At 41.0% G+C, this 25,294-nt stretch overlaps 1 protein-coding gene across 2 annotated transcripts in view; it reads left to right on the forward strand.

Annotated features, from left to right (window-relative positions):
• The window catches only part of HENMT1 (HEN methyltransferase 1), a 31,305-nt gene extending 6,779 nt beyond the window's left edge, over nucleotides 1–24,526 (forward strand). For both annotated transcript variants that reach the window (XM_004448990.5, XM_058303102.2), the window contains exons 5-8: nucleotides 446–580; nucleotides 21,865–22,044; nucleotides 22,763–22,931; nucleotides 23,743–24,526. In XM_004448990.5, the coding sequence (XP_004449047.1) occupies nucleotides 446–580; nucleotides 21,865–22,044; nucleotides 22,763–22,931; nucleotides 23,743–24,159 (901 nt within the window). In that variant the 3' untranslated portion in view covers nucleotides 24,160–24,526. The remainder of the gene's footprint in view (nucleotides 1–445; nucleotides 581–21,864; nucleotides 22,045–22,762; nucleotides 22,932–23,742) is intronic.
• The last annotated feature ends 768 nt before the right edge of the window (nucleotides 24,527–25,294 follow it).

A 25,294-nucleotide genomic window follows, 5' to 3' on the forward strand; every position in this document is an offset into this window, starting at 1 on the left:
CCATGATGTATAGCAGAGGATTTTAAACTGTGTACAGCAGAAAGTTGGGGCAAAGGCACCAGGCCTTTTTCTTCAAGCATGAAAGCGCTCTGCTAGCTCTGATGTACATTAGGCTTCCACAGATGGTTTCAAGAATGTTTTCCTACTGAAGAAGGAAAAGTCAAAAACCACTGATCCAAAGCGAGCTAGAAGACCAACAGTGTTGAAAACAAAAGCAATATCAGAGTTGGTGATAATCACTTAAATCTAGTTCTCACTGGCCAGTAACTTCCCCATGTGTGGGAAAACACCCACGTCCTAGAGTCTACATCAAGGCATAGAAAATGGGCCATGTTGGAGTTCTATCAATATATAGATCAAAGAAAATTATCAGAGGATAAGAATTCTCTAGCTCATGAGGTATTCTGCATGATTATTGTGTTCAAAACATCTCTTGCTTTTGCAGGTATAAATTGTGTCCTGTCAGTGGGGATTATATAAAACCTAGGGAACTGACCATGACCGTTACCTTGTATCATGGGTCTGCTGTGGAGAGAGACTCTCGTTTGCTTGGATTTGACTTGATAACGTGTATTGAATTGTGAGTATTAAGCTGATTTAAACTGTTTGGAAAAATCTGAATGAATTAATGCCAGTAAACTTTGTGTTCTGAGTTTTGAGGTCTTAATCTGAATTCTTACTTATAAAGAAAATTGCTCAATTGGGAATGTCTTCTTTTTACTGGCCTTTTTTTCAACTTACTTGGAAATAAACTCAAACTTACATTTAAGTGGCAAACGTAAATAGTACCAAGAACACGTACATACCCTTCACTCAAATTCACCTATTGTTAACATTGTCCCCATTTTGTCCTTGTTCTCCCCGTTCCAACACAACAATTTTTTTCCTTAATTTTTTACTTTGAAATAATTTCAAACTTACAGGAAAGTTGCAAAAATAATACAAAACTCATACAGAGAACTCCAACATACCCCTGCCTGCCTCACGGATATCCAGATCCACACATTTTAACACTTTGCCACATTCGCTGTTTGATTCTGCTTGTCTCTTTATCAATTTTCTAAACATTTGAGAGGCAGTTGTATACATCATCCTTCTTGAACACATAATACTTTCATGTACATTTCCTAAGGTGGTTCCATAAGTGAAATCTTTTTCCTTAAGTACAGTTTTCAAGTTCAGGAACTTTGACAGTGATATAAAGCTTAGCATCTATATTCTCATTTTTTCATGTCTGAATAATGTCCTTCAAGGCCTTTTCTCTTATTAGATCCCACCCAGGATCATGCACTGCATTTAACTGTAATTGTCTCTTTAGTTGCTTTTTTTTTTTTTTTTTTTTAATTCTGGAGACATATATATATATAACATAGACCTCTCCCAAGCATACTATTAAGTGGGATTGATCACATTCACAATATTATGCTACTCTCACCTCCATCTGTTACCAGAACTTCCCATCACCCTTAAACAAATCCTATACCCATGATGCATTAGCTCCTTTTCTCCCAATTCCACACGCATTGTAACCTCTACTCTTTCTGTGTGCATTTGCATATTCTAGCTGTAACATGTAAGTGGAATCATACAGTACCTGTTCCATTGTACCTGACTTATTTCACCCAACATGTCTTTTTCCAGCCGATTTTTAAGGTTAGTGTGTACATAGCATGACGTTTTGCCATGTATTTCCTGTGATAAGGGATGTCCTTTTATATAGCCATAGTATAGTTATTCGTTGGTAAATTTAACATTTAGAATATCATTTTTACTCAGAATGTTGTCAGTTAACCAATAATGTCATTTGTAGAATTCTTTTCTCCTCCATTATAGGACTAAATGCAGTCCCTAACCCTAAACTGGATCTTGTAATAGAAGGGAAAATCTAGGATCAGGTGTTGCATTTAGTTGTCTTTTTTTTTTTTTTTTTTTCAGATTTATTTATTTTTATTTGTTTCTCTCCCCTTCTCCTCCCCCAGTTGTCTGCTCTCTGTGTCCATTCACTGTATGTTCTTCTGTGACCGCTTCTATCCTCACCAGTGGCATGGGGAATCTGTGTTTCTTTTTTGTTGCGTCATCTTGTGTCAGCTCTCGGTGTGTGCGGTGCCATTCCTGGGCAGGCTGCACTTTTTTTCATGCTGGGCGGCTCTCCTTACGAGGTGTACTTCTTGTGCGTGGGGCTTCCTTACGTGGGGAACACCCCTGCGTGGCAGGGCACTCCTTGCACGCATCAGCACTGCGCATGGGCCAGCTCCACACGGATCAAGAAGGCCCAGAGTTTGAACTGTGGACCTCCCATGTGGTAGGCAGATGCCCTATCCATTGGGTCAAGTCTGTTTCCCTAGTTGTCTCTTGAGCCTCTTTTAATCTGGAACATTCCACAGCCTTTGTTTATGGCATGGATAGTTGGAAGAATGAAGTCTGCCCTCTTTTCCCTCCACCCCTAACTTTAATAGTATGTTTTTCATTTTGGGCTCCCGGTGATTAGATTCAGATTATGAATTCTCCAAATACTAAAGGGTACTGCAGAGGTGATCTTGTGTCCTTGGGCATTCCATCTGGAGGCACACAGTGTCCATTTGTCCTTCATTGGTGATGATGTTTTATATGTGATGTGACTTTACATATGTAAAAAAACATTCACAGAAAGTATGTAGAAACATACATATGTAGTGGAAAATACATATGCGTGGAATTATACTAACTTCAGGATAATGGTTATCTGGGCAGGGGTGGAGTAGTGAGAAGGAACGGGAGGGAGGCTTTAGCTAAATATTTAGCAGGCGATGCTCATTTTGATCCCCTTAAGTGTTTGCTTCACTCTATCATTACTGTTTTATTCTCCCAACTAATAAGCAGTCTTTGGGGAGACACTTTAAAGACCATGCAAATATCTTGCTCCTTGATCATATTTCACCCTATATTTGGTATCCAAATATAGGTATTTCACCCTATATTTGGTATTATATTTGGTAACAATTCTTGTCTGAGCCGATCTTTACTATTGTGGTGGCAAGTGATGCTTTTCCGATTCCAACACTGCCTCTACATGTACCAGTTGGCTGTAGCATTCTACTTAGCAAGCGCTGTCCCCTCTCCACGTTTGTTTGTTCATTCGTTCGTTCGTTAGCAGTATGAACTCATGAATTCCTATTTTTCAGTGGTTCCTAATTCATTATTTATTTTGTTACTCAAATTGTCCCAGTTTGGCCAGTGGAAGCCCTTTCAAGTTGGCTCCTATATCCAGTGACATGTCTCATTTTTTTGTGAGCACTTTTACCCCCCTGGCATGACAAGATGTTTCTGACCTGTCTGCGCCTTTCCCTGCCCCAGCCTGAAAAATCATCCATTGTTTGAAGGAACTCAGGCTCCTTTTAATGGGAGATGGTATTTGGGCATCTTCATAGCCTTTTTTTTTTTTTAACTAGTTATGTAGAAATTTAGAGAATTTATTTATTTTTATATTTGTTTTAATTTTGTCTGACTGGATGTCTGACAAGATTGGAATGTGTGGTATGAATTGAATCCTACTTTTAAGTTTAACTTTAATATTCAGTAGGAGGGAAAGTCTTTGGCATTATGTATCCAATAAGACTTCTCACTTATTAAAACCATTAAGAAACTTAGAAAGTATTTAAATTGTTAGGATTTAATAAAAGAAGATCCTGGGTAGCCAGGTGTTTTTATAATACTTGCACATTTTTAATATTCATTATAAAATGTTTTAACAATGCATATTGATTTTTTAAACAAATCAATTTTAATACAAAATAAAACATACAATTTATATGCTTTAATGGTATTGCACAGGTGTGTATTCATCACTTCAATCATTAAAGCACTTTCATTATTTCAATAATAAAAAACAAGTAAATTCCTCATCTCTCAATCTGTTTCCCCTGCCTTACTAGCTGCTATTTCTGGCTATTCTTGCATTGTTATTTGTTTGTTAAACAGTTTTATTGAGATATATTCATATACCATATGATCTATCCAAAGTGTATAATAATGGACTTTTTTTCATTGTTAAACTCCTTTATTGTAAAACTGTAAAATAAATAGAAAAATACATTGAAAGAAATTACAGATTTTAAGAGTACAAGACCAGGTTAGATTTAATACAGTCAATTATAAAAAATAGCATAGCAACAAATCTTTATAAATGTAAATAATTCAAATATAGAAATTATAACAATGCTTATTTTTATATTATAGCTCTAATGGACATAATCTCTAAGAATGAAATAAATTGTTGGTTTAGATATTTAATTTCCATTTAGGCTATAATTCTTTCAAGATAATCAATTCCTATTTGGGAATCTTCACATATTATTGGAATGAATTACAGCAGATAACAATTTGCCAACTCATAATTTTATGAGGCAGAAAAACTCAGTCTTGTGCAACAGTAGTCATGTTGAATCATTATTGATCCAGATAGATTAACCATTTCTTATTCATACTCTTTAATTTAAAAAAATGAAGCATCTAAAAATATCTCTTCTCCAGTCCTCCTCAATTAAAAGCAAGTATTTATTTTGTATGAAAAAAATGTACAGAATACTGACCACAGAATAATTTGTCAGTTGCCCTGAGCAATTATTGTTCATAAACTGTAATGTAATTTTATCTTTATCTGGTCTACTCCAGGACTTTTTTGGTCACTATTTGCATGGAATACCTTTTTCCAACCTTTTACTCTTTTTTTTTTTTTTTTTTAAATCCCCCCCACACCCTTGCTGCTTTTTTTGTGTGCTGTCTGCTCTCTGTGTCTATTCGCTGTACATCCTTCAGTGTCTGTATTTATTTTATTTCCCTTCCCCCCTTGTGGCTTGCTTGCTGTCTGCCTTCCATGTCCATTCTCTGCGGGCTCTTCTGTGTTATCGCTTGTCTCCCTTCTTTTTGTTGCGTCACCTTGCTGAGTTGGCCCTTCGCAGTGCTTTGTGGGCCGGGCGGTGCTCTGCAGCGTGCAGGCGAGCCTGCCTTCACAAGGAGGCCTGAGACATGAACCAAGGGCCTCCCATTTGGTAGACAGGAGCTCATCTGGTTTAGCCACAGCCACTTCCCCCAACCTCTTACTTTTAACCTGATTGTGTCCTTACTTAGTCCGAGGTGGGTCTCTTGTAGACAACATATAGATGGCCCATATATTTTTATCCATTCTATCAGTCTATGTCTTTTGATTGGGGAGTTCAATCTATTAACATTGTGTTATTATTGTAAAGGCATTACTCATCCATTTTGTCCTTTGGCTCTCCATTGTCATACCATTCTATTGTCTGTCTTAATCCTTTGGTTTACCCTTCCTAATAATTCTTATTTCTAAACTCTTCTCCAATTCTCTCATGACCTTGTTTGTTTCCTTTCACACCATAAGACCCCATTTAGTGTCTCTTGCAAATCTAATCTTTCAGTAACCTGTTCTATCAGCCTCTGAAGGCTTTGAACTCACCCTCGTTTTTGAAAGGCACCTTTGATGGATATAGAATTTTTGGCTGGCAGTTTTTCTCTCAGTACCTTAAATACATCATACCACTTTCTTCTTGCCTCCATGGTTTCTGATGAGAGGTCAGCACCTTAACCTTAATGAGTTTCCCTTGTATGTGGTGCTTTGCTTTTCTCTTGCTGTTTTCAGTGTCCTCTTTTTCTCTGATATTTATCATTCCGAATAGTAGGTGTCTCCGGGTAGATCTACTTGGATTTATTCTGTTTGGGGTATATTGTCCTTCTTGAATATTGATATTTATGTCCTTCATAAGGGTTGTGAAGTTTTTAGTCTTTATTTCCTCATATATTCTTTCTGCCTCTTTTCCATTCTCTTCTCCTCTGGGACATCAATAATGCAAATGTTTGTGTGTTTCATGTTGCCATTCAATTCCCTGAGACACTTCCATTTTTCCCATTCTCTTCTCTTTCTGTTCTCCATCTTTTCCAGTTCAGATGTTCTATCTCTGAAATCCCTAATTCTGTCTTGAGGCAATTCAAATCTGCTCTTATGTGCCTCTAATGTATTTTTAAAGATTTATTTATTTCTCCCCATCCCCTCATTGTTTGCTCTTGCTGTCTGTTGGTCTTCCTTTTAGGAGGCACTGGAAACTGAACCTGGTACCTCCATGCAGGAGGGAGGCATCCAATCACTTGAGCCACCTCATTTCCCTGCTTTTTTGCCTCTCATGTTTTCCCCCTTGAGTCTCCTGTTGCATCATCTTGTTGTATCAGCTCGCCACACTAGCCTGTCACATCATCTCACTTACTCCTCCTTCCCAGGAGGCATTGGAACCAAATCTGGGACTTCCCTTGTGGTAGGCAGGAACTCAATCACTTGAGCCTCATCACCTCCCTGTAATGTATTTTTAACCTCATCTATCATGCCTTTCATTCCCATAAGGTCTGTTACTTTTCTTTGCACACTTTCAAATTGTTCTTCATGATCTCCCAGTGTTGTCTTAATATCCTTTATTTCTTTAGTCATATTTTCTTTAAATTCTTTGAAGTGATTTAGGGGAGTTGTGTGATTATCACTGATTAATTGTATTAAATCCTGTATTTCTTGAGCATATTTGGTTTGTTCTTTTGGCTGGGCCATCTCTTCCTGCTTTCTAGTATGGCCTGTAATTTTTTGCTGATGTCTAGGCATCTGAATTTGTTGATGAATTTACTCTGATGGTTAATTTCTTTCTCTTGCCTATTTTCATTTTTTCACAGCTCTTCTTTGGTATTTGGTTCAACTTATTCTCAGTCTTTAAAATTGCCCAGCTTAAGTTTTCAAAATTGGGTCAGTGACTCACTAATGGGGTGCAGGTTTTCTCTCAAGGATTGGATACTGAGTGTGAAGTGTTTTTCCATGCAATTTCCAGACCAGCCAGCAGATGGTGGTAGTCAGCGCACCTTTCCATGGAGGTGTTTATCTCGACTTTCCTGTGTTCCTGTGTTGAATCAGATTGGAGATTCAAGGCAGGCTCTGCTGACTGAATTCACTGAATAAAGCACCCCTACCTCCCCTCCCTTTTCCCTTGAAACAACAGACAGGAAGGAAGATATCTGGTCCCCACTTGGTTGACTGCAGTGAGCCAGGTGTATTACCCCAGCTTAATATCTTGGGGTTGGGGGAGGGGAGCCCTTCCTGGCAGCCATGGGGCTTGGTAACTCACGTTTTTTGTTTCAGCTTCTTCGTCTCTCTGTCCTTCAACCTCCTGGGAGTTGTGTAGCACTCTTCTGGTCTGCTGATTCCCCAAAGCAGGTCCCTTGGACAGCTTTTGGGTCTTTCTCTATTGCTTTTGTGAAAGCATCTAGCTCTCCGTCTTGCTCCTCTTCTTTAGGAGGTATTGGGAACTGAACCCAGCCTGGACCTCCCATGCTGTAGGTGGGCGCCCTTCATAGCCTTTTATTTTTTATTTTTTTATCCCCCCCACCTTGTGGCTTTTTGCATGCTGTCTGCTCTGTGTCCATTTGCTGTGTGTTCTTCTGTGTCTGAATTTCTTTCTTTCTTTCCCGCTCCCCCCTTGTGGCTTGCTTGTTGTCTACTCTCTGTGGCCATTTGCTGCACACTCTTCTGTGTTTTTACTTGTCTCCCTTTTTGTTGTGTCACCTTGCTGCGTTGGCTCTCTGCGGCGCTGGCAGGCGAGCCTGCCTCCATAAGGAGGCCCTGGGACACGAAGCCGGGGCCTCTCATATGGTAGACAGGAGCCCAACTGATTGAGCCACAGCCGCTTCCCTCTTCATAGCCTTTTAATAAAGAAACTTGCTTTTTTGGTCAGTTTGCCTGGTGGTATGTTCAGGTTGCCTTTCAATTTTTGGTAATGTGCTCTTCTCCAGAGAAGATTTTGGTTTCACCATTTATATATAAAGTATGTCTTGTTTGTTGTCCTTGAAGTCCTTCTTGTACCCTCTGTCCTTTAATTATTAGAATTATTTACAAGTAATCACTATTCTGTTTGTCTTTCAGTCACTTTAAACCTTTATAGATCCTCCTTTTAATTAGAAGAGAAACCTCTACCTGCTCCCTTACCCTCTCATAGACAGATGTTACCATCTAAACTCGATCTTTATATCCTTCCTAGGTAAGATTGTCTAGTGTAATATTCTTTTTTTTTTTTTTTTTTTTTTTTTTTTAAAGATTTATTTATTTATTTTAATTTCCCCCCCTCCCCTGGTTGTCTGTTCTTGGTGTCTATTTGCTGCGTCTTGTTTCTTTGTCCGCTTCTGTTGTCGTCAGCGGCACGGGAAGTGTGGGCGGCGCCATTCCTGGGCAGGCTGCTCTTTCTTTTCACGCTGGGCGGCTCTCCTCACGGGCGCACTCCTTGCGCGTGGGGCTCCCCCACGCGGGGGACACGCTTGCGTGGCACGGCACTCCTTGCGCGCATCAGCACTGCGCATGGCCAGCTCCACACGGGTCAAGGAGGCCCGGGGTTTGAACCGCGGACCTCCCATATGGTAGACGGACGCCCTAACCACTGGGCCAAAGTCCGTTTCCCTAGTGTAATATTCTATGGTCCATCTATGCCCCAAACTAGTATCTCATATTTGTTAGTTATACAGATATTAAGCTGAAGTAGAAGTGACATTTTCTCCTTTGAGGTCGAAGGGCTATCTACAGATTTTGTTTAGACATAGGCCTTTTATCCTAATGCAGTTCAAAGTGGAGGTCATTGTAGTCAGTGTCATTTATCATGTGTCTTCCTATCTTGAGTTTCTTTAAGGTATATCTTCCATGGTGCCCAATACCATGAACTGTGAAATTGGTATTGCTCCATGTTGGGTAGATTTCTCCATGTAGGCTTCAGTGTGAACTGTGGGTTTCATGCCAGGGAAACTTGCTCTGCCCTATGTAGAGTTTGTTATTTATATATTATTATGTTATTTATTCATACATTAGAATTATATACATGATCATAATTGTAATACAGTAAATTATTTATACATTATGTATTTATTATTTAGGTCCAAATAAGTTCTTGGTCCCTTTGTCCTTTATTTGTTAATATTATAAAATTTTATTACATGTAATCAATCTTTAATCAATTTTATTGATACATATTAATAAAGCATACAATCCATCTGTATTAGTCAGCCAAGGGGGTGCTGATGCAAGATACCAGAAATCTGTTGACTTTCATAAAGGGCATTTATTTGGTGTAGAAGCTTACAGTCACAGGACCCTAAAGAGTCCAGTTCGAAGTTACTTCCTCACCGATAGTCTGTTGCCATGTGTTGAAACATGATGGCAGGCGATGTCTGCGAGGGTTCAGCCTGCCTTATTCCCTGTTAAGGCTCTGGGTCCAGCTTCTTCCAGTCTCAGCTGTAGCCAGGCACAAGGCTCATCTCTTTTCCCATGGTTTGTCTCTGGGCTCAGCTGCTCTGCTCGCTGCACAAGGCCAGCTGTAAACTCTCAGGTGAACAGCTCTGCTCTTTCCCTGGGGCTCCATCGTTCAAAATTAAAGTATATTCTCCATGTGTTTACTTCCCTATCATTGACTGAGCATCTGTTTATATAGCCCACAGCAGTAGGCTAGTTGTAGGTGGGGATTCAAACCGAGTCACCCTAATGATAAAAGCCCTGATCATGAGTTAATAAAGTAAAAGTGAAACCTTTGAGTCTAATAAAATCTAATACACCCAGAGGAATAGACCAGTTTACAAACACAAGCCAATATCTAGTTTTGGAATTCATAAACAGTACCAAGCTGCCACACCATCCAAGTGTACAGTCCATCCAAAGATGATATTTGGTATAATCATAGTTCATTCATCACTTCAGACATTATTAGAGCATTTTAATTACTCCAGTAATAATAAAAACAAAAACAAAACAGCTCTATCCCTTAATCACCTATCAATCTCTCTATGCTTCCCCTGCCTGGGTTCTATTCTGACTTTATTTTTTTGTATAGATGGAGTCAATAAACCTTTTGTCTAGGTTCTTTCACTTAGTATATTTCCTTCTATTTTTTGCTGTTAATGGAAGATTGATATTATATGCTACTGTCCATATTTTGCTTTGGTTGTATTTTTGCCTGAAATTAGCATCTTGTAACATTAACGTACATTTGTTCATTATAAAAAAGTTTTATCCAATATTATCCATATTCATATTTCACATGAGGTTTTGCTATGCTATGCAGTCTCATGCTATATTTTTAGCTTTCCTTCTAGTGATATACATGACCTTGGACTTTCCTTTTCAACCACTGTCATATCCATATATTAGCACTGCTAGTTAAAAACATTGTGATGTGCTTTCACCATTTCTATTCATTTCCAAAGATTTATGAACAACCTTTTTACCAGTTCACAGATTATCCCTCAGCTTTCCATTCTCTAAACTCATTCTGTTTTCTGGTGACCTGTATTCTAGTTATTACCTCCATGAGTTTACACAATATATTTTAGTTTATAATAGCACAGTCATACAGTGTTTGTCCTTTCGTGTCTGGCTTGCTTCACTCAACAGAATGTCCCCGAGGTTCATCCATGTTGTCATATGCTTCACAACTTCATTTCTTGTTACAGTTGCATAATACTCCATTGTATATATATATACACCACAGTTTGTCCATTCATTGGTTGATGGACGCCTGGGTGGTTTTCATCTTTTGGCAATTGTGAATAATACTGCTATGAACACTGGCGTGCAGTTCATTTAACTGCTCTCAGTTCTCTTGGTTATATATCTAGTAGTGGAATTGCTGGCTTACATGGGAAACGTATTTAATTTCTTTAGGCACTGCCAAATAGTCCTCCACAGTGGCTGTACCACTCTACATTCCCACCAACAGTGAATAAACAATCCTATCTCTCCACATCCTCTCCGACACTTGTAGTTTTCTGTCTTTTAATAGTGGCCATTCTCTCTGTAACTTTGATTTTGCATTTCCCTAATTGCTAGTGATGAACATTTTTTTCTTGTGTTTTTTCACCGTTTGTATTCTTTTGTCCATTTTTTTAAACAAATCAATTTTATTGATACATATTAATGGGTACAATCCGTCCAAAGTGTACAGCCAGTGGTATTTGGTTTAATCACATAGTTGTGCACTCATTACTTCAATCATTATTGAAACACTGTAGTATTCCATCATATACATAATGTGCCCATCTTTATGCCAGTGCCATGTTTTTTAAATTTTAAATTTTTTTTACTTTTAAAGAATCTTTAGATTATATAAATGTTACTTAAAAAAATATAAGGGATTCCCATATGCCCCATCCCCTCCCCTCCCACTTTCCTACATTAATAGTATCCCTCATTAGTGTGGTACATTTGTTGCAATTGATGAAAACATATTGAAGCATTGCTACTAACTATGGATTACAGTTTACTATAGTTTGCATTCTGTTCCGCACAAGTTTGTAGGTTATGACAAAATATACAATGACCTGTGACCATCACTGGGGTGTCATGCAGGACAACTCCAGTGTACCGAAAATGCACCCATATTAAGGTTATTCTTCCCTCTCCCATCCCTCAAAACTTCTGGTGGCCACTGTCTTTATATCAATGATAAGAGTTCTTCCATTGCTAGAATAATAAGTCTATAGTAAAATAATAAACCTACTTTAGTCTATTGTTCATTCCCCAATCTTGAGGACTTTCAGATGGTGCTGCCTACTCTGCTTCTAATTGAGGAGGAGCTTAGATCCCATGGGACAGATGGATGGTACTGTCTTGCTTGCAGTTGCAGATACTCTCTTTTCTTGGGATGGGTATTGCCCATCTTCATCTCCTTGTTGGTTGTCCTGGGTGAGTCCAATGACCTGGAGAGTAGGTGTTACAACTCTGCTGAAATTCAGGGCTCAGCTGGCACATGGGTGGATCAGAGATTTAAGTCTCTGGGACGTATATTTATCAAGTATAGTGCTAATTATAGGATCAAGTAAAAGGGACAGGAGGGCCAGGTATAGAAAACCTATAAATGAGTGTAACTCTGTTGCACTGGGGACCATAAATTCCAAAGTAAGGCCTGCTGACAGAGTGTCCAATTCCTGAGTTATCTGCCATGCTTATAGTTTCTGGATATCTCTAGAGCCCTCAGGAGCCCTGCTATTCGAGGTACTGTTTGCTGGCAGTCAATGATATCCTGCTAAGACTTGTAAAAGCATACTTCTGGAATGATCTCCCAACTCACTTTGAAGTCTCTTAGCCATAAAACTCATTTGTATTTACCATTTCTCCATTTTGGTCAAGGTCTTTTTCCAGATGCATTGCTGGTTGGCACTTGGTAATACTCCCTCATTGCCAGGGAGGCTCATCCCTGGGAGTCATGTCCCATGCTAGGGGTGGGGTGGGGTGGGGAGATAGTGTGCTTACATGCCGAGCTTGTCTTCAAGAGGCCAGATTTAAGCAACAAGGAGGCTTTGAGGAGGTAACTTTTAGGCAGTATATAATACCAGCTTAGTTTCAATTTTACAAGAAAAGGGTCATAAGTACCATCATCAATATCACAGGCCTGGCATAATGGTCTGTTTGTCTTCACTAGGCACTGCCCTTGCACTTGGGGGATTTTTGCTGTCCTATTAAGGCAGAACTCCCCAGGATGGGAACTCAATAATGCCATGTTATTTTGACTACTGGAGCTTTGTAATGTTTCAAGGTCAGTCAGTGTGAATCCTACATCACTCTTCTTTTTTAGGATGTTTTTCACTATTCAGGTGCCCTTTTCCTTCCAAATAAATGTTGCTAATTGCCTTTCTTATTTCTGTAAAGTAGGCTGTTGGAATTTTGATTGGTATTACATTGAATCTATAAATCAGTTTGGGTAGGACTAAAAATCTTTATATTTAGTCCCCCAGTCCATGAATATGGAATGTCTTTCTATTTGTTTAGGCCTTCTTTAATAGTGTCTTGTAGTTTTCTGAATATAGGTCCTATACATCTTTGGTTTGATTGAAACCTGGGTATTTTAGTCTTTTTGTTACTATTGTAAAAGGAATTTTTTTCCTGACTTTCTTCTTCAGATTGTTCATTACCAATACACAGAAATATGACTGATTTTTGCATGTTGATCTTGTTTCTTGCAACTTTTCTGGACTCATTTATTAGCTCAAGTAGCTTTGTCATAGACGTTTTTAGAAGTTTCTAAATATAGGATCATGTCATCTATAGCTAGTTTTACTTCCTCTTTTCCTATTTGAATGCCTTTTATTCTTTTTTTTCCTTGTCTAATTGCTCTAGCTAGAACTTCTAGTACAGTGTTGTATAACAGTGGTGACAGTGGGTGTTTTCTGTTTTTTTTTTTGTTGTTGTTGTTGTTGTTGTTTTTTTTGAGGTGTGGGGGCTGGGGATTGAAGCCAGGACCTCTTATGTGGGAGCCAGTGCTCAACCCCAGCCACACCAGCTCTTCAACAGTGGGTATTCTTGTCTTGTTCCTGATCTTAGAGGGAAAGCTTCCAACCTTTCCCCATTGAATATGATGGTATGATGGTGGCTGTGGTTTTTCATATACGCCTTTTATCATATTGAGGAATTTTCCTTCTATTTCTTTCAAAATGTTTTTATCAGGAAGGGATGCTGGATTTTGTTGAATGCCTTTCCTGGCATCAATCCAGATAATCATGTGGCCTTTTTTTTCCTTCAGTTTATTAATGTGGCATATTATGTTTTTAAAAATTTTCTTGTGTTGAACCACCCTTGCATACCAGGGTTAAATCCCATTTGGTTGTGGTGTATATTTCTTTTAATATGCTATTGTATTCTATTTGCAAGTATTTTGTTGAGAATTTCTGCATCTGTGTTCATTAGAGAAATTGGTCTGTACTTTTCTTGTATATCTTTATCTGGCTTTGGTATTAGGGTGATGTTTACATAAAATGTTTTGGGTAATTTTCTCTCTTCTGTTTTCTGAAAGAGTTTAACAGGATTGATGTTAATTCTTCTCAAATGCTTGGTAGAATTCACCTGTAAAGCCATCTGGTCCTGGAATTTTCATTGTTGGGAAATTTTTGATGACAGATTCAATTTCTTTAAATGTGATTGGTTTGTTGAGTTCTTATATTTCTTGTAGAGTCAGTGCAAGCTGTTTGTACATTCCTAGGGATTTGTCCATTTCCTCTAGGTTGTCTAATTTGTTGGCATACAGTTTCTCATAATATCCTCTTATGATCCTTTTTCTTTCTGTTGAGCCAGTTGTAACAAACCCTCTTTCATTTCTGATTGTATTTATTTGCACCTTCTCTCTTTTTTTCTTTGTTAGTCTAGCTAGGGGTTGTCAATTTTATCAGCCTTCTCAAAGAACCAGCTTTTGGTTTTGTTGATTTTTCTCTTTTTTTCTTCATTTCATTTAATTCTGCTCTAATCTTTATTATTTCTTTCCTTCTGCTTGCTTTGAGAATGGTTTGCTGTTCTTTTTCTAGTTCTTCGAGGTGTTCAATTAGGTCTCTGATTTTAGCTCTTTCCTCTTTTTTATTATAATATAGGCATTTAGGGCTACAACGTTCCCTCTCAGCACTGCCTTTGCTGTATCCCATAAGTTTTGACCTGTTCTTGTTTTCATTCATCTCATGATATTTACTAATTTCTCTTACAATTTCTTCTTTGACACACAGATTGTTTAGGAGTATGTTGTTTAGCCTACACACCTTTGCAAAATTTCCCTTCTTATCTATTATTGATTTCCAGCTTCATTCCATTATGATACAAATTCTTTGTATAATTTCAGTTTTCTTAAGTTTATTGAGATCTGCTTTGTGACCCAACATATGGTCTATCCTGGAGAAAGATCCATGAGCACTTGAGAAGAATGTATAACCTGCTGAGTTTGGGTACAATGTTCTGTATATGTCAGGTCTGGCTCGCTTATCATGGTCAAGTTCTCTGTTTCCTTTGTTGATCTTCTGTCTAGTTCTATCTAATAATGTAAGTGATGTGTTGAAGTCTCCAACTATTATTGTAGAGATGTCTCTTTCTCCCTTCAGTTTTGCTAGTTTGCCTCATGTATTTTGGGGCACCCTGGTTAAGTGCATAGATATTTATGACTGTTATTTCTTCCTGATGGATTGACCCTTTTGTTAGTATATAATTGCCTTCAGTATCTCTCTTAACTTTTTGCATTTAAAGTTTTTTTTTTAAAAGATTTATTTATGTATTTCTCTCCCCTTACCCCCCACCCCCCCTGCCCCGGTTGTCTGTTCTCTGTGTCTATTTGCTGCATCTTCTTTGTCTGCTTCTGTTGTTGTCAGCAGCATGAGAATTTGTGTTTCTTTTTGTTATGTCATCTTGCTGTGTCAGCTCTCCACGTAGGCGGCGCCATTCTTGGGCAGGCTGCACTTGCTTTCACGCTGGGCAGCTCTCCTTACGGGGCGCATTCCTTGTGCGTGGGGCTCCCCTACGCAGGGACACCCCTGTGTGGCAGGGCACTCCTTGTGCGCATCAGCACTGCGCATGGGCCAGCTCCACATGGGTCAGGGAGGCCCCAGGTTTGAACCGCGGACCTCCCATGTGGTAGACGGATGCCCTATCCACTGGGTCAAGTCCCACTTCCCATAGCCTGCTTTTTCTTCCAGTGCTTTCTTTGATGTGAAGAAAATATTTTCCTCATGTAACATACATCAGTTAGTTCTTATAGGCAAACATTTAGGAATGTGAAATTACCACCTCATTTACTGTCTGTTTCTTGGGAACATTCAGACACCAAAGCCCAGTTTTAACCTCAATAGCACAAAGGTTTTCAGGATGAGGTTTGATTTAGGAGGCTCTCCAAGTCACTCTGGTTCATTTTTCTTTTGTGCATATACCCCCAAACAAGCACAAATGCCTGTCCTGCTGAGAACCACGCCTAACAAGACAGCTGTTGCATCTCCGGCTTCTACTGCTTCCACAACAGGCAGCACCAAAAGCAGTGAAATGAGGACTATTAACAGTTGAGTTGAATCTGAGTCATGATGCTGGGATCTTGAGGGCTGAAGATTCCAAAGAAGAATCAGGGTACATAGGGAGATAATTCTATCTGACTTGAAGTACTCTGTTCGTGAAGCTCCAGATGCTGAGGTTAGGAAGTTCCATGTGACACCGCCTTCCAGGAAGCAGCCATTACAAGAATCCAGGCTATATCTTTTGATTATCCATTCACATTAAAAGATAATACTGTAAATGCATTATTTACTCTCACCATTTTATTCTTTGGCTTTCATATGCCATAGCTTATTTCTGTCCCCCCTTTTACTCTTTTGGTTGTCCTTCCTGATAGTCTTTCCTTCCACATTCTCCTCCAAGACACTGTCTCCTGTGTTTTCCTTTTGGCCTGTAAGGCTTCCATTAAGCTTCCTGCAAAGGCAGATTCTGTTTCATGAACTCTCTTAATGTCTGTTTATTTGTGATTATTTTAAACTCACCTTTGTATTCGAAGGACAATTTTGTCAGATAAAGAATTCTTGGCCGGCAATTTTTCCCTTTCATTATTCTAATTATATCTTACCACTGCCTTCTCACTGCCATGGTTTCTGATGAGAAAACTGCATTAAGTCTTATAGGGCATCCCTTGCATGTGATAGTTTGTTTCTCCTTTGCTGCTCTCGGAATTTTCTCTTTATCTTTGGTGTTTGACTTTTTTTTTTAAAGATTTTATTTATTTATTTAATTTCCCCCCCTCCCCTGGTTGTCTGTTCTTGGTGTCTATTTGCTGCGCCTTGTTTCTTTGTCCGCTTCTGTTGTCGTCAGTGGCACGGGAAGTGTGGGTGGTGCCATTCCTGGGCAGGCTGCAATTTCTTTTCACGCTGGGCGGCTTTCCTCACGGGTGCACTCCTTGCGCGTGGGGCTCCCCAACACGGGGGACACCCTTGCATGGCACGGCACTCCTTGCGCGCATCAGCACTGCGCATGGCCAGCTCCACACGGGTCAAGGAGGCCAAGGGTTTGAACCACGGACCTCCCATATGGTAGACGGATGCCCTAACCACTGGGCCAAAGTCCGTTTCCCTGTGTTTGACTTTGTAAGTCATATGTATATTAGAGTAGGTCTGTTCACATTTATTTATTTATTTTTAAATGTTTTTTTATCCCTCCCTCCCCCCGCTGTTTTTGCTGTCTCCATTTGCTGTGTGATCTTCTGTATCTATCTCTTTCCTTCCCTTTCCCTTTCCCCTTTCCCCTTTCCCCTTTCCCCTTTCCCCTTTCCCCTTCCCCCTTCCCCCTTCCCCCTTCCCCCTTCCCCCTTCCCCCTTCCCCCTTCCCCCTTCCCCCTTTCCTTTCTTTCTCCTCTAGCATTCACCAGGATTTGATCCTAGGGACCTCTGATGTGGAGAGGGGTTCCTTGTCCATTGCGCCACCTCAGTTCCTGGTCTCTGCTGCGCTTCACCTTGACTCTCCCCTTTGTCTCTCTTTTGTTACATCATCATCTTGCTGAGTAGGCACTGGCTTACCATGTGGGCGCTCACATGGGCTCTTGGCTCACCACTGGCTCTCTGTGTGGGCACTCAGCGGGCACTCGGCTTGCTGTGTGCATATGCTTCTTTTTCACTAGGAGGCCTCAGGGATCAAACCTGGTCCTCCCATATGGTAGGCAGAGGCCTTATCACTTGAGCCATATCCACTTCCCCACATTTATTTTGACTGGAGTATGCTGTGCTTCTTGGACATGTAACTTCATGTCTTTCTTGAGTTGGTGTTTATTCTCTGAACTGTACATATCCTTTATGTATTTTTCATTTGGATTGTTGACATTTTTCTTACTGATCGCTTGGTTTCTTTATATACAAGGAATCAGATCTTTAACTATGAAATGGAATGTAGATATTTTTCTCAAATTTATCATTTGGTTTTTGACTCTGCTTAGAGTAGTTAAAAAATAACATTCATTGAAATGGATGTTTTGGTGTACAGCTGTATGAATTTAACATGCCGTTTCACAGATCTCAGCACAGGCAGGGTGCAGGGTAGTTCCGTCTCCCCAAACAACTTGGGTCACTCCTTGTAGATGCACCTTCTCCCTCCTCTTAACTCTTGGACACCACTCGTCTGCTCTTTATCACTATATTTTGTTCTCCTTAAGAACACCACAGTAATGGAATCAAATGGTACCCAATTTTTGAGATCAGCTTCTTTTGCTCAGCTAATCCTTTGAGATTCACCCAGGTTCTTGGGTATGTCAGTGGTTTGTTTCTGCCTATTGCTGAGTAGTAGTCCAGAGTGTGGATGTACCACGGTTTACCTGTTCACCCCTTGGGGATATTTGGTGGTTTCCAGTCTGGGGTTATTAAGAATAGAACTATTATAAACACTTACCATACAGATTTTTGTGAGAATGTTAAGTTTTATTTCACTTGAGTAAGTACCCATTAAGTGCATGTGTGTTTTGCTTTTTACTTTAGTTCTTTACTTCCTCCCCTCTGTTTATCTGGGTTTCCTTTTCTTAGAGTCTCATGGGAAGTGGAGCAGAAGTTTTCTTTATACTTGTCCCCTCAACCCATGTAAAACACTTCTCCATTTTGGGACACCTTAGCTTGAAAGAGAATGACCTGGCACACCCTAGACCCCTCTCTCTGCCTTTCATCCCAGGCCAGGTATGGGCTTTCGCCGCCTTCTCTGACCGGAAGTTCCTGCTTGTTGCACCTTCACTTTTCTCAAGGGCACTCAACCTCACGGAGACCCTCCCTAAATTAAGGAACCAGTTGTGTGATCTGATCCATCACACCTGGCTCTGCATATGAGCTTAGAAATACTCTCTCTAAAGTGCTGTGGTCTAGAAAATCAAGACGCCTGTCTGTTTTCAGACCCAGGCAGCTTGGTCCTCTCTGCTACAAAGGCAGTGCTTTGAGAAGGAGCTAGAAGCCTCTAAGGGGACGTGATTGGAGGTGATGGCACATACATCAGTTAATAGTTCACATGTGTTATCCTTGTCACAACAAGAATGGTGTCAGGAGAGCCTTGAGGTCTAAAGGGTGGGTGATAGTGCAGGGAGTGATAGACACAGATGAAAGGTTGAAATGCAGTTAGTGACTGAGGCCTGGGTTTGGTGCGAGGTAGATTTTCTTTGGTCTATATAGTGTATATAATTTGCTAAATACTTTATTATGGACATTTTTATGTTTAAAATTTTGAATTAGTTGCTCACAGTTTTAAAAATTGGGAGCTTTCACATAATCCCATTCTGCTTTGATTAAAGTCAATGTCTGGCTTCTGCCGCCATTCCTGGGTCAGCTAGAGCCCACTGGCTCTCCGTGCTCCCTCCTTCTGGTAGGCCTGCGTTCTCTGCCTCCTTGGCTTCTCTAAGGAACACCTGGGCTCCTAGAACTATCTAAATGTAGTGTGTACTGTCAGTAGGCTTGTCTCTAAAAGAACAGAAGATAAAACAGAGGGGACCCTGGGACCCTAAGGGGATTTGTGATTAAGTCTGGGCATCATCTGACCATGTGCAGCTATAGGGCCAGCAGAGGTTGGGGAGAGAGAATGTACTCAGTAAGCAGTGGCCTCTCGTGACATGCTGTCACTGTCTTGGGTCACAGGACCCTGTCTATTCTCATGTCCTCTGATTCTTCCTTGGTGTTCTCCATTTCCTTCCATCATAGCTTTAACTATGCTACATACCTTTTATGATGGTAGTAAGAACTCAATGAGAAGAGGATGTGTAAGCTTCCTGGCATGAAGTAAACCCTCCAGTGTTACCTGGTACCACTGCCCAGAACTAAAGCTCTCACAGTTGACCATGCTATTTTTTTTTTTTTTTTTTTAAACCAGTGCAGTCTGGAGTCGCAGTCCTCTGAAGCCACCACAGCCAGGCTCCTCAGTGCTCCTGAGGTCTGTCCCCCCTCCCCCCCAGTCTTCCCATACTGCCTAGAGCGGTGCCCTTCAGGGTGGCTCTCTGAGGCCTCTGGTGACATTTACTGCAGTCGTCCCAGGCGAGGCTTCTTTCTAAACTGGCCTTGTGGTGCTGCAGCTCTGCCTCTACTGAACCTTAAATGCAGCAAGGTCCCTGGAGCAGTTTGCTAGTCATGAATTCCAAAAACAGATATTGGATTATGTTTGTAAACTGGTCTGTACCTGGGTGCGATTACATTATGATTAGGGCTTTGATTGGGCCGTGTCATTACAGCATCAAGTTCCCACCCCTTGTGGGGACTCATAGATAGGAGACATGTGAAGGACAGAGCTGGATGTTTTTGATGTTGGAGTTTTGATGCTGGAGCCCTGGGAAGTAAGCGCACAGAGGAGCTTTGGTTGTGAGGAAAAGAGAAGCAAGCCCTGGGAAGAAGGCAACCCAGGAAACCTGAACACTTGCAGCCATAGGCAGCTGTCTTGCTCCAACACGTGGCTAAAGACTTTGGTGAGGGAAGTAACTCACGCTCTATGGCCTGGTAGCTGTAATACCCAAATAAATACCTATTATAAAAGCCAACAGACTTCTGGTATTTCGCCTCAGCACCCCTGTGGCTGACTAATACAGGCCCCTTCCTCAAGGCTGGTGTTGGTTGATAACGCGGACCCCCTTGGTGTGTGGGTCCTTCCTTACCAAACAGTCTTGACTTGCCCCTTCATTTATTGCAACTTTAGGAGACCCAGTTAATATTCCTATTTCCTTCACTCAAATTGGCACAGACTGAGATAGGAAAAAGGCAGATGGCAATCAAAATGCCAACTTTATTATCGATAGGCCTGTTGGACGATACGGCTTAGGTGAAAAGCAACAAGTGGCTCCTTGATACTAGACACCAGAGTTCAGAGGGTCTTGTCTGACTGGACACAGCCCTGAGAAGCCATGTCTCCCCCCTTGGGAGCTGGGTGTTTCCTGGATGCTTACCCCACAGCTACAAGCAGAACACAGACGAAGCAGGTGGGGAAGGAGTGGACGTGCTATGCCAGCCCAGTTCGCGACCTTGCTCTCTGGGGTAGGGGTGGAGGGGAAAGCAGAGAGAGGCCGTGAGTGCTGTGATAACGGGTGCTCCTGCAGCCAGGGGGAAGGAGTTTTCCTCCATATGTCTTACTTGAAGTGGTTCCTCGGATACTTATGAATTGATTTGAGCTCAGGACCCTGTGAAGCATTTATGAATGTCCTGTCTTTCGGGCACACTGATTTAGATGGGATGTCAGTAAGGCTTTGTCAGAACCCTTTTTTTGTTTTTAACTTTGAATTTTTATATCATTGCAAATTTACAATAGTGACACAAGTAGTGCGAGTCCTCTGTACCTTTTACCCAGATTCATGGGTTTAATTTGGCCCTGTGGGCTTGCTTTCTTGCTCTGTGTGTGTGTGTGAATGTATGTATGTTGTATGTAGGTGTGTATGAATGTATTTTGTATCTGAACCATTTGGTGTAAGTTGGAGACATCTTCCCTCTTTACCACTTAAGTACTTTCCTCTAAGAACAAGGATTTCTCCTTATATAGCCATGGTACAATTGTCTATATCAGGAAATTTACGATTCACATGAAGTACTGTTACCTAATTCACAGCCCATCTGTTATTCCAGTAATGTCCTCCTCTTAAATTCTTAGTTTAGGTTTCAGTCCAGGATCATGTGTTGTGTTCAGTTGTTGTGTCTTTTGGTTCTCTGTTCTGGAACAGGTCTTTCACTGTTCTCTCTGCCTGTGATATTTTTGGAGAATACTTGCTAACTATTTCGTAGCATATTTTGCTAATTAACTTTTCTATTTCCTCATAAGATTCTGGGTATGCATTTTTAACACAAATACCATCGAAGTGTTATGTTCTTCTTGTTGTGTCACACTGGAAAGCACATGATCACATACCTGTATCATGTGGGAATAAGAGTGCTGTGGGTGGGAGTTTGGGGGAGGATGAGTATATATGAGTGATTGTTTAGGTCATTTAAGAACATCAAAGAAGGGAGAAGCCAATGTAGAGAGAAGATATGCTAAATTAATTGGGAAAATACTTGCTGGATATATTATTGTATCTTTCCCATTAACTACTTCAGAATAGAACATTTGGATTCAAACGATCTGGCCAAATTTCCAGAAGTCGTATTTGGGTTCTTCTCTCCAGCCATGATCGTCATCAGCACACCAAACTCTGAATTCAATCCCCTGTTTCCAGCGGTGACCTTAAGAGATTCAGATCACAAATTTGAGTGGAACAGAATACAGTTTCAGACATGGTGAGTTCATAAGTTTTTGTTTCTTTTTTCCTCCCCCTTTGGGTGGGAATCCCACTGGAGTTTAAAATCCTAGGAAGTAAATCTGGATATGTATGCATTACCTAAATTATTTTTTAATTTATTGGAATACACTAACTTGCAATTCTTCTTTTATAATTTGCTTTATGCTAAGATTAACAAAGGAACCTTTGCATTCGGGCAAAACGGAAATGAGGAATTTGCTTTATCCTAGAGTCAAGCCTTTAGGCAGGCGAGTGAGAAAGCGAATGTGGGCAGCAGGCGGCTTTCCTGTGAAGGCGCCTGGAGAGTTGATAGGGAGGCAGGAAACCAAGCAGGGAGGGAAGGTGTAGAGCCGTGAGGGCCAGCACCACGCCGCTGTGCGGGGGCCGCCCCACGCCAACAGGTGGTCATGTTTTTGGCTTAATTCCGAACCCCAGTAGGTAATTAGGGTTGTAGCCCTTGTGGTCTCTTTATCTGCCCGCACACCCTGCCCCGTAACTTTCCTCCTCCTCCTATTATGGTTACTTGGAATCGGACACTCATTGCCTCTGTGCTCCTCGCAAAAGCAAGCAAGCGAGCTAGCAAAGCCAGTGGAGGGCGTTATGTGGTGGTGTGGGAATCCACAACTTACAAGTGTTTAAGTTCACCAAAACTTGTTGCCTGGTTAATAGTAGCTCTATGTTTAGAAAATTGATTTTTTTCCTCGTTTTCTCCTCAGGGCTTTAGATGTGGCAAAGCTCTACAATTACTCAGTGGAATTTACTGGCCTGGGGAAACCTCCAGCTGGAGCTGAGAATGTTGGCTACTGTACCCAGATAGGGATCTTCAGGAAAAACCTAGCAAAGGAGGCTGAATCCTGCGTTTCAGAGCAGCATGTTTATAAAGTGGTGAGTATTCTTTGGGAGGTAGCTAGTAGGGACAGGTGTAAAGGACCTTTCTTCGAGGCTGACCCAGGAAAATCCTTCAGGCCCCCCGACCACGGTCTCGGTTGGCCTTGTCGTGGCCCTTGAGACTGCCTGGCCTTTTGTCGTGTCTCAGCACATCATAGAGAACGCTCTTCTGCTGGAATATTATCAGAAGACTTGCAGGCTGGTTTGTGCCAGCAACACTCCTTTTTGCAAACTGTTAGGATTATCATCAGGAGAGAGGAAAGCTAGTAACAGTTCCTCCCCTTGGCTTACGAACTGACTCTTATAACCAAACACCCAAGTGCCTCAGATTCCTTTTTCTCTTTTTATTGAAGTATATCATTCATTTATGAACAGACATAAGCAATAAGTGTGTGTATAGCAATCATTGTGAAATTACAGTTGTACAAGTCTCCCACACATTCCTCAGATTCTTTTGATTTAAGGAGGTGTGGTGAAAAAAACAATTAACTGTGCCTTTTTCTCTGGTTTTCCTTTTTTTTTTAAAAAAAAAATTTAATATCAGGTTGGACTCTTGGGTTAGTGTGATTTGATTGAAATCTGGCTGGGTGTCGTTAGACTTCCATCATTAGAATTTTGAAAGCAAATCCGGTCGTGTCTGTGTGAGTAGTTTGACTCACGTTTTAATGGAGGCATTTACGATTAGCAAGGGTTGGCATATTGCATATATCCAATATGTATATACGGTTCTTAGGCGGCAGAAACCTGGTTCTGAAGTTTCCCATATGCCAAGTTTTTGCATGTGGTGTTTTGTCATTGTTCCCTTCAGGTTTATACAGTCACATATCCAAGTTTACAGCAAAAAAAGTACCGCCAGGGTGCGGTGCTGAGTGAAGTGATTCCCGAGGTCTACGACCTGCGGAGGGAGCTCCTGCAGAGCCTGAAGCAGCAGGACGCCGGGGATCTCGGGGATATGCTGGCTGACCCTGCCTACACAGAGGACTCCTTCGAATGCTGCGAACCAGAACTTTCGCTGTTGGAAAAGGCCAACGTAGAGAAGGCTCCCAAACCCTTCTGTGTTGGAAATAAGTTTTATGTACCCCTGGAAAGACTTTTTGCCTTGCCCAGAGTGAAACACTTGTGTGTGAACATAGAGATGCTGAGAACTCTGATTGCTGACCGGGTGACACTGACCAGCGACGGCTCTGCCGTGATGGTGGACATGCATGACGAGGAGGATTACTGAGCAGTCTTACTGCCTGAAATGCAGGGTCTTAGCAAGAGTTGGACTCGTTTAGGATTTAAACGTTTTGTGTGTAGTCATAATTCATGTAACTTTTTCTTTTTTTAAGTGCTAAGTTAGGACAGAAAAGACCACCGTGCAGGCCACTGGACACATTTGACTTAAAGCCAGACTGTTTAACACCAAAAGTAATATAATTTCCTTTGAAATTGCAATTTTTCTTCCATGTTTTCTCAAGAATGAAGAAATATTTGATGTAATATTTTACACACTGTTAATTTAGAACTTAACTAATCCTATTTTTAAAATGTCCTTTATTTGGGGACAGGTTGTTCATAACGTGCTTGTTATTAAAGTTTTTGTGTTAGAACCAGGTGTTGAGCATGACATTAAAATCAAATGGAGGGAAGTGGTTGTGGCTCAACTGACAGAGCGTTTGCCTACCATATGGAGGGTCCAGGGTTTGATACCCAGGGCCTCCTGACATGTGTGGTGAGCTGGCCCACGTTCAGTGCTGCCATGCACAAGGAGTGCCTTGCCATGCAGTGGCGTCCCCTGTGTAGGGACGCCCCATGCGCAAGGAGTGTGTCCTACAAGGAGAGCCGCCCTGTGTGGAAAAAGCACAGCCTGCCCAGGAGTGGCACAAGAAAGTGACAGTTTTCCGGTGCCGCATGACAAGAATGCAGGCAGACACAGAAGAACACACAGTGAGTGGACACAGAGCAGACAGTGGGGGGAAAGGGGAGAGAAATAAAATCCTTAAAAAAAAAAAAAAAAGATCAAAAAAAAAAGCAAACAGGGAAGCAGATGTGGCTCAAGCGATTGACCTGCCTAGCAGACAGGAGGTCCTCGGTTGGTTCCTGGTGCTTCCTAAAGACAAGCACACAACAGACACAGCAAGCACAGGGGGGAAGAAATAAAAAACAACAAATGGAATGATCAAATACAGTGTCTAAAACCTTTTCTCAGGGGTTCTTAGCAGTAGCTTTGAAAAATTACTCTCTACCTCTTTTGGGCTATATTCTAACCTCTAATGCTTACCCTAAAACCGTATACAAAACAGGAACACAGGATTTGGAGGTGTGTTCCAAAGGACACAGAAGCCTCATAGTATAACGTAGCTACCACCTGAATATTC

This window comes from Dasypus novemcinctus, chromosome 9 (genome assembly GCF_030445035.2).
Source record: "Dasypus novemcinctus isolate mDasNov1 chromosome 9, mDasNov1.1.hap2, whole genome shotgun sequence".
Lineage (NCBI taxonomy): Eukaryota > Metazoa > Chordata > Mammalia > Cingulata > Dasypodidae > Dasypus > Dasypus novemcinctus.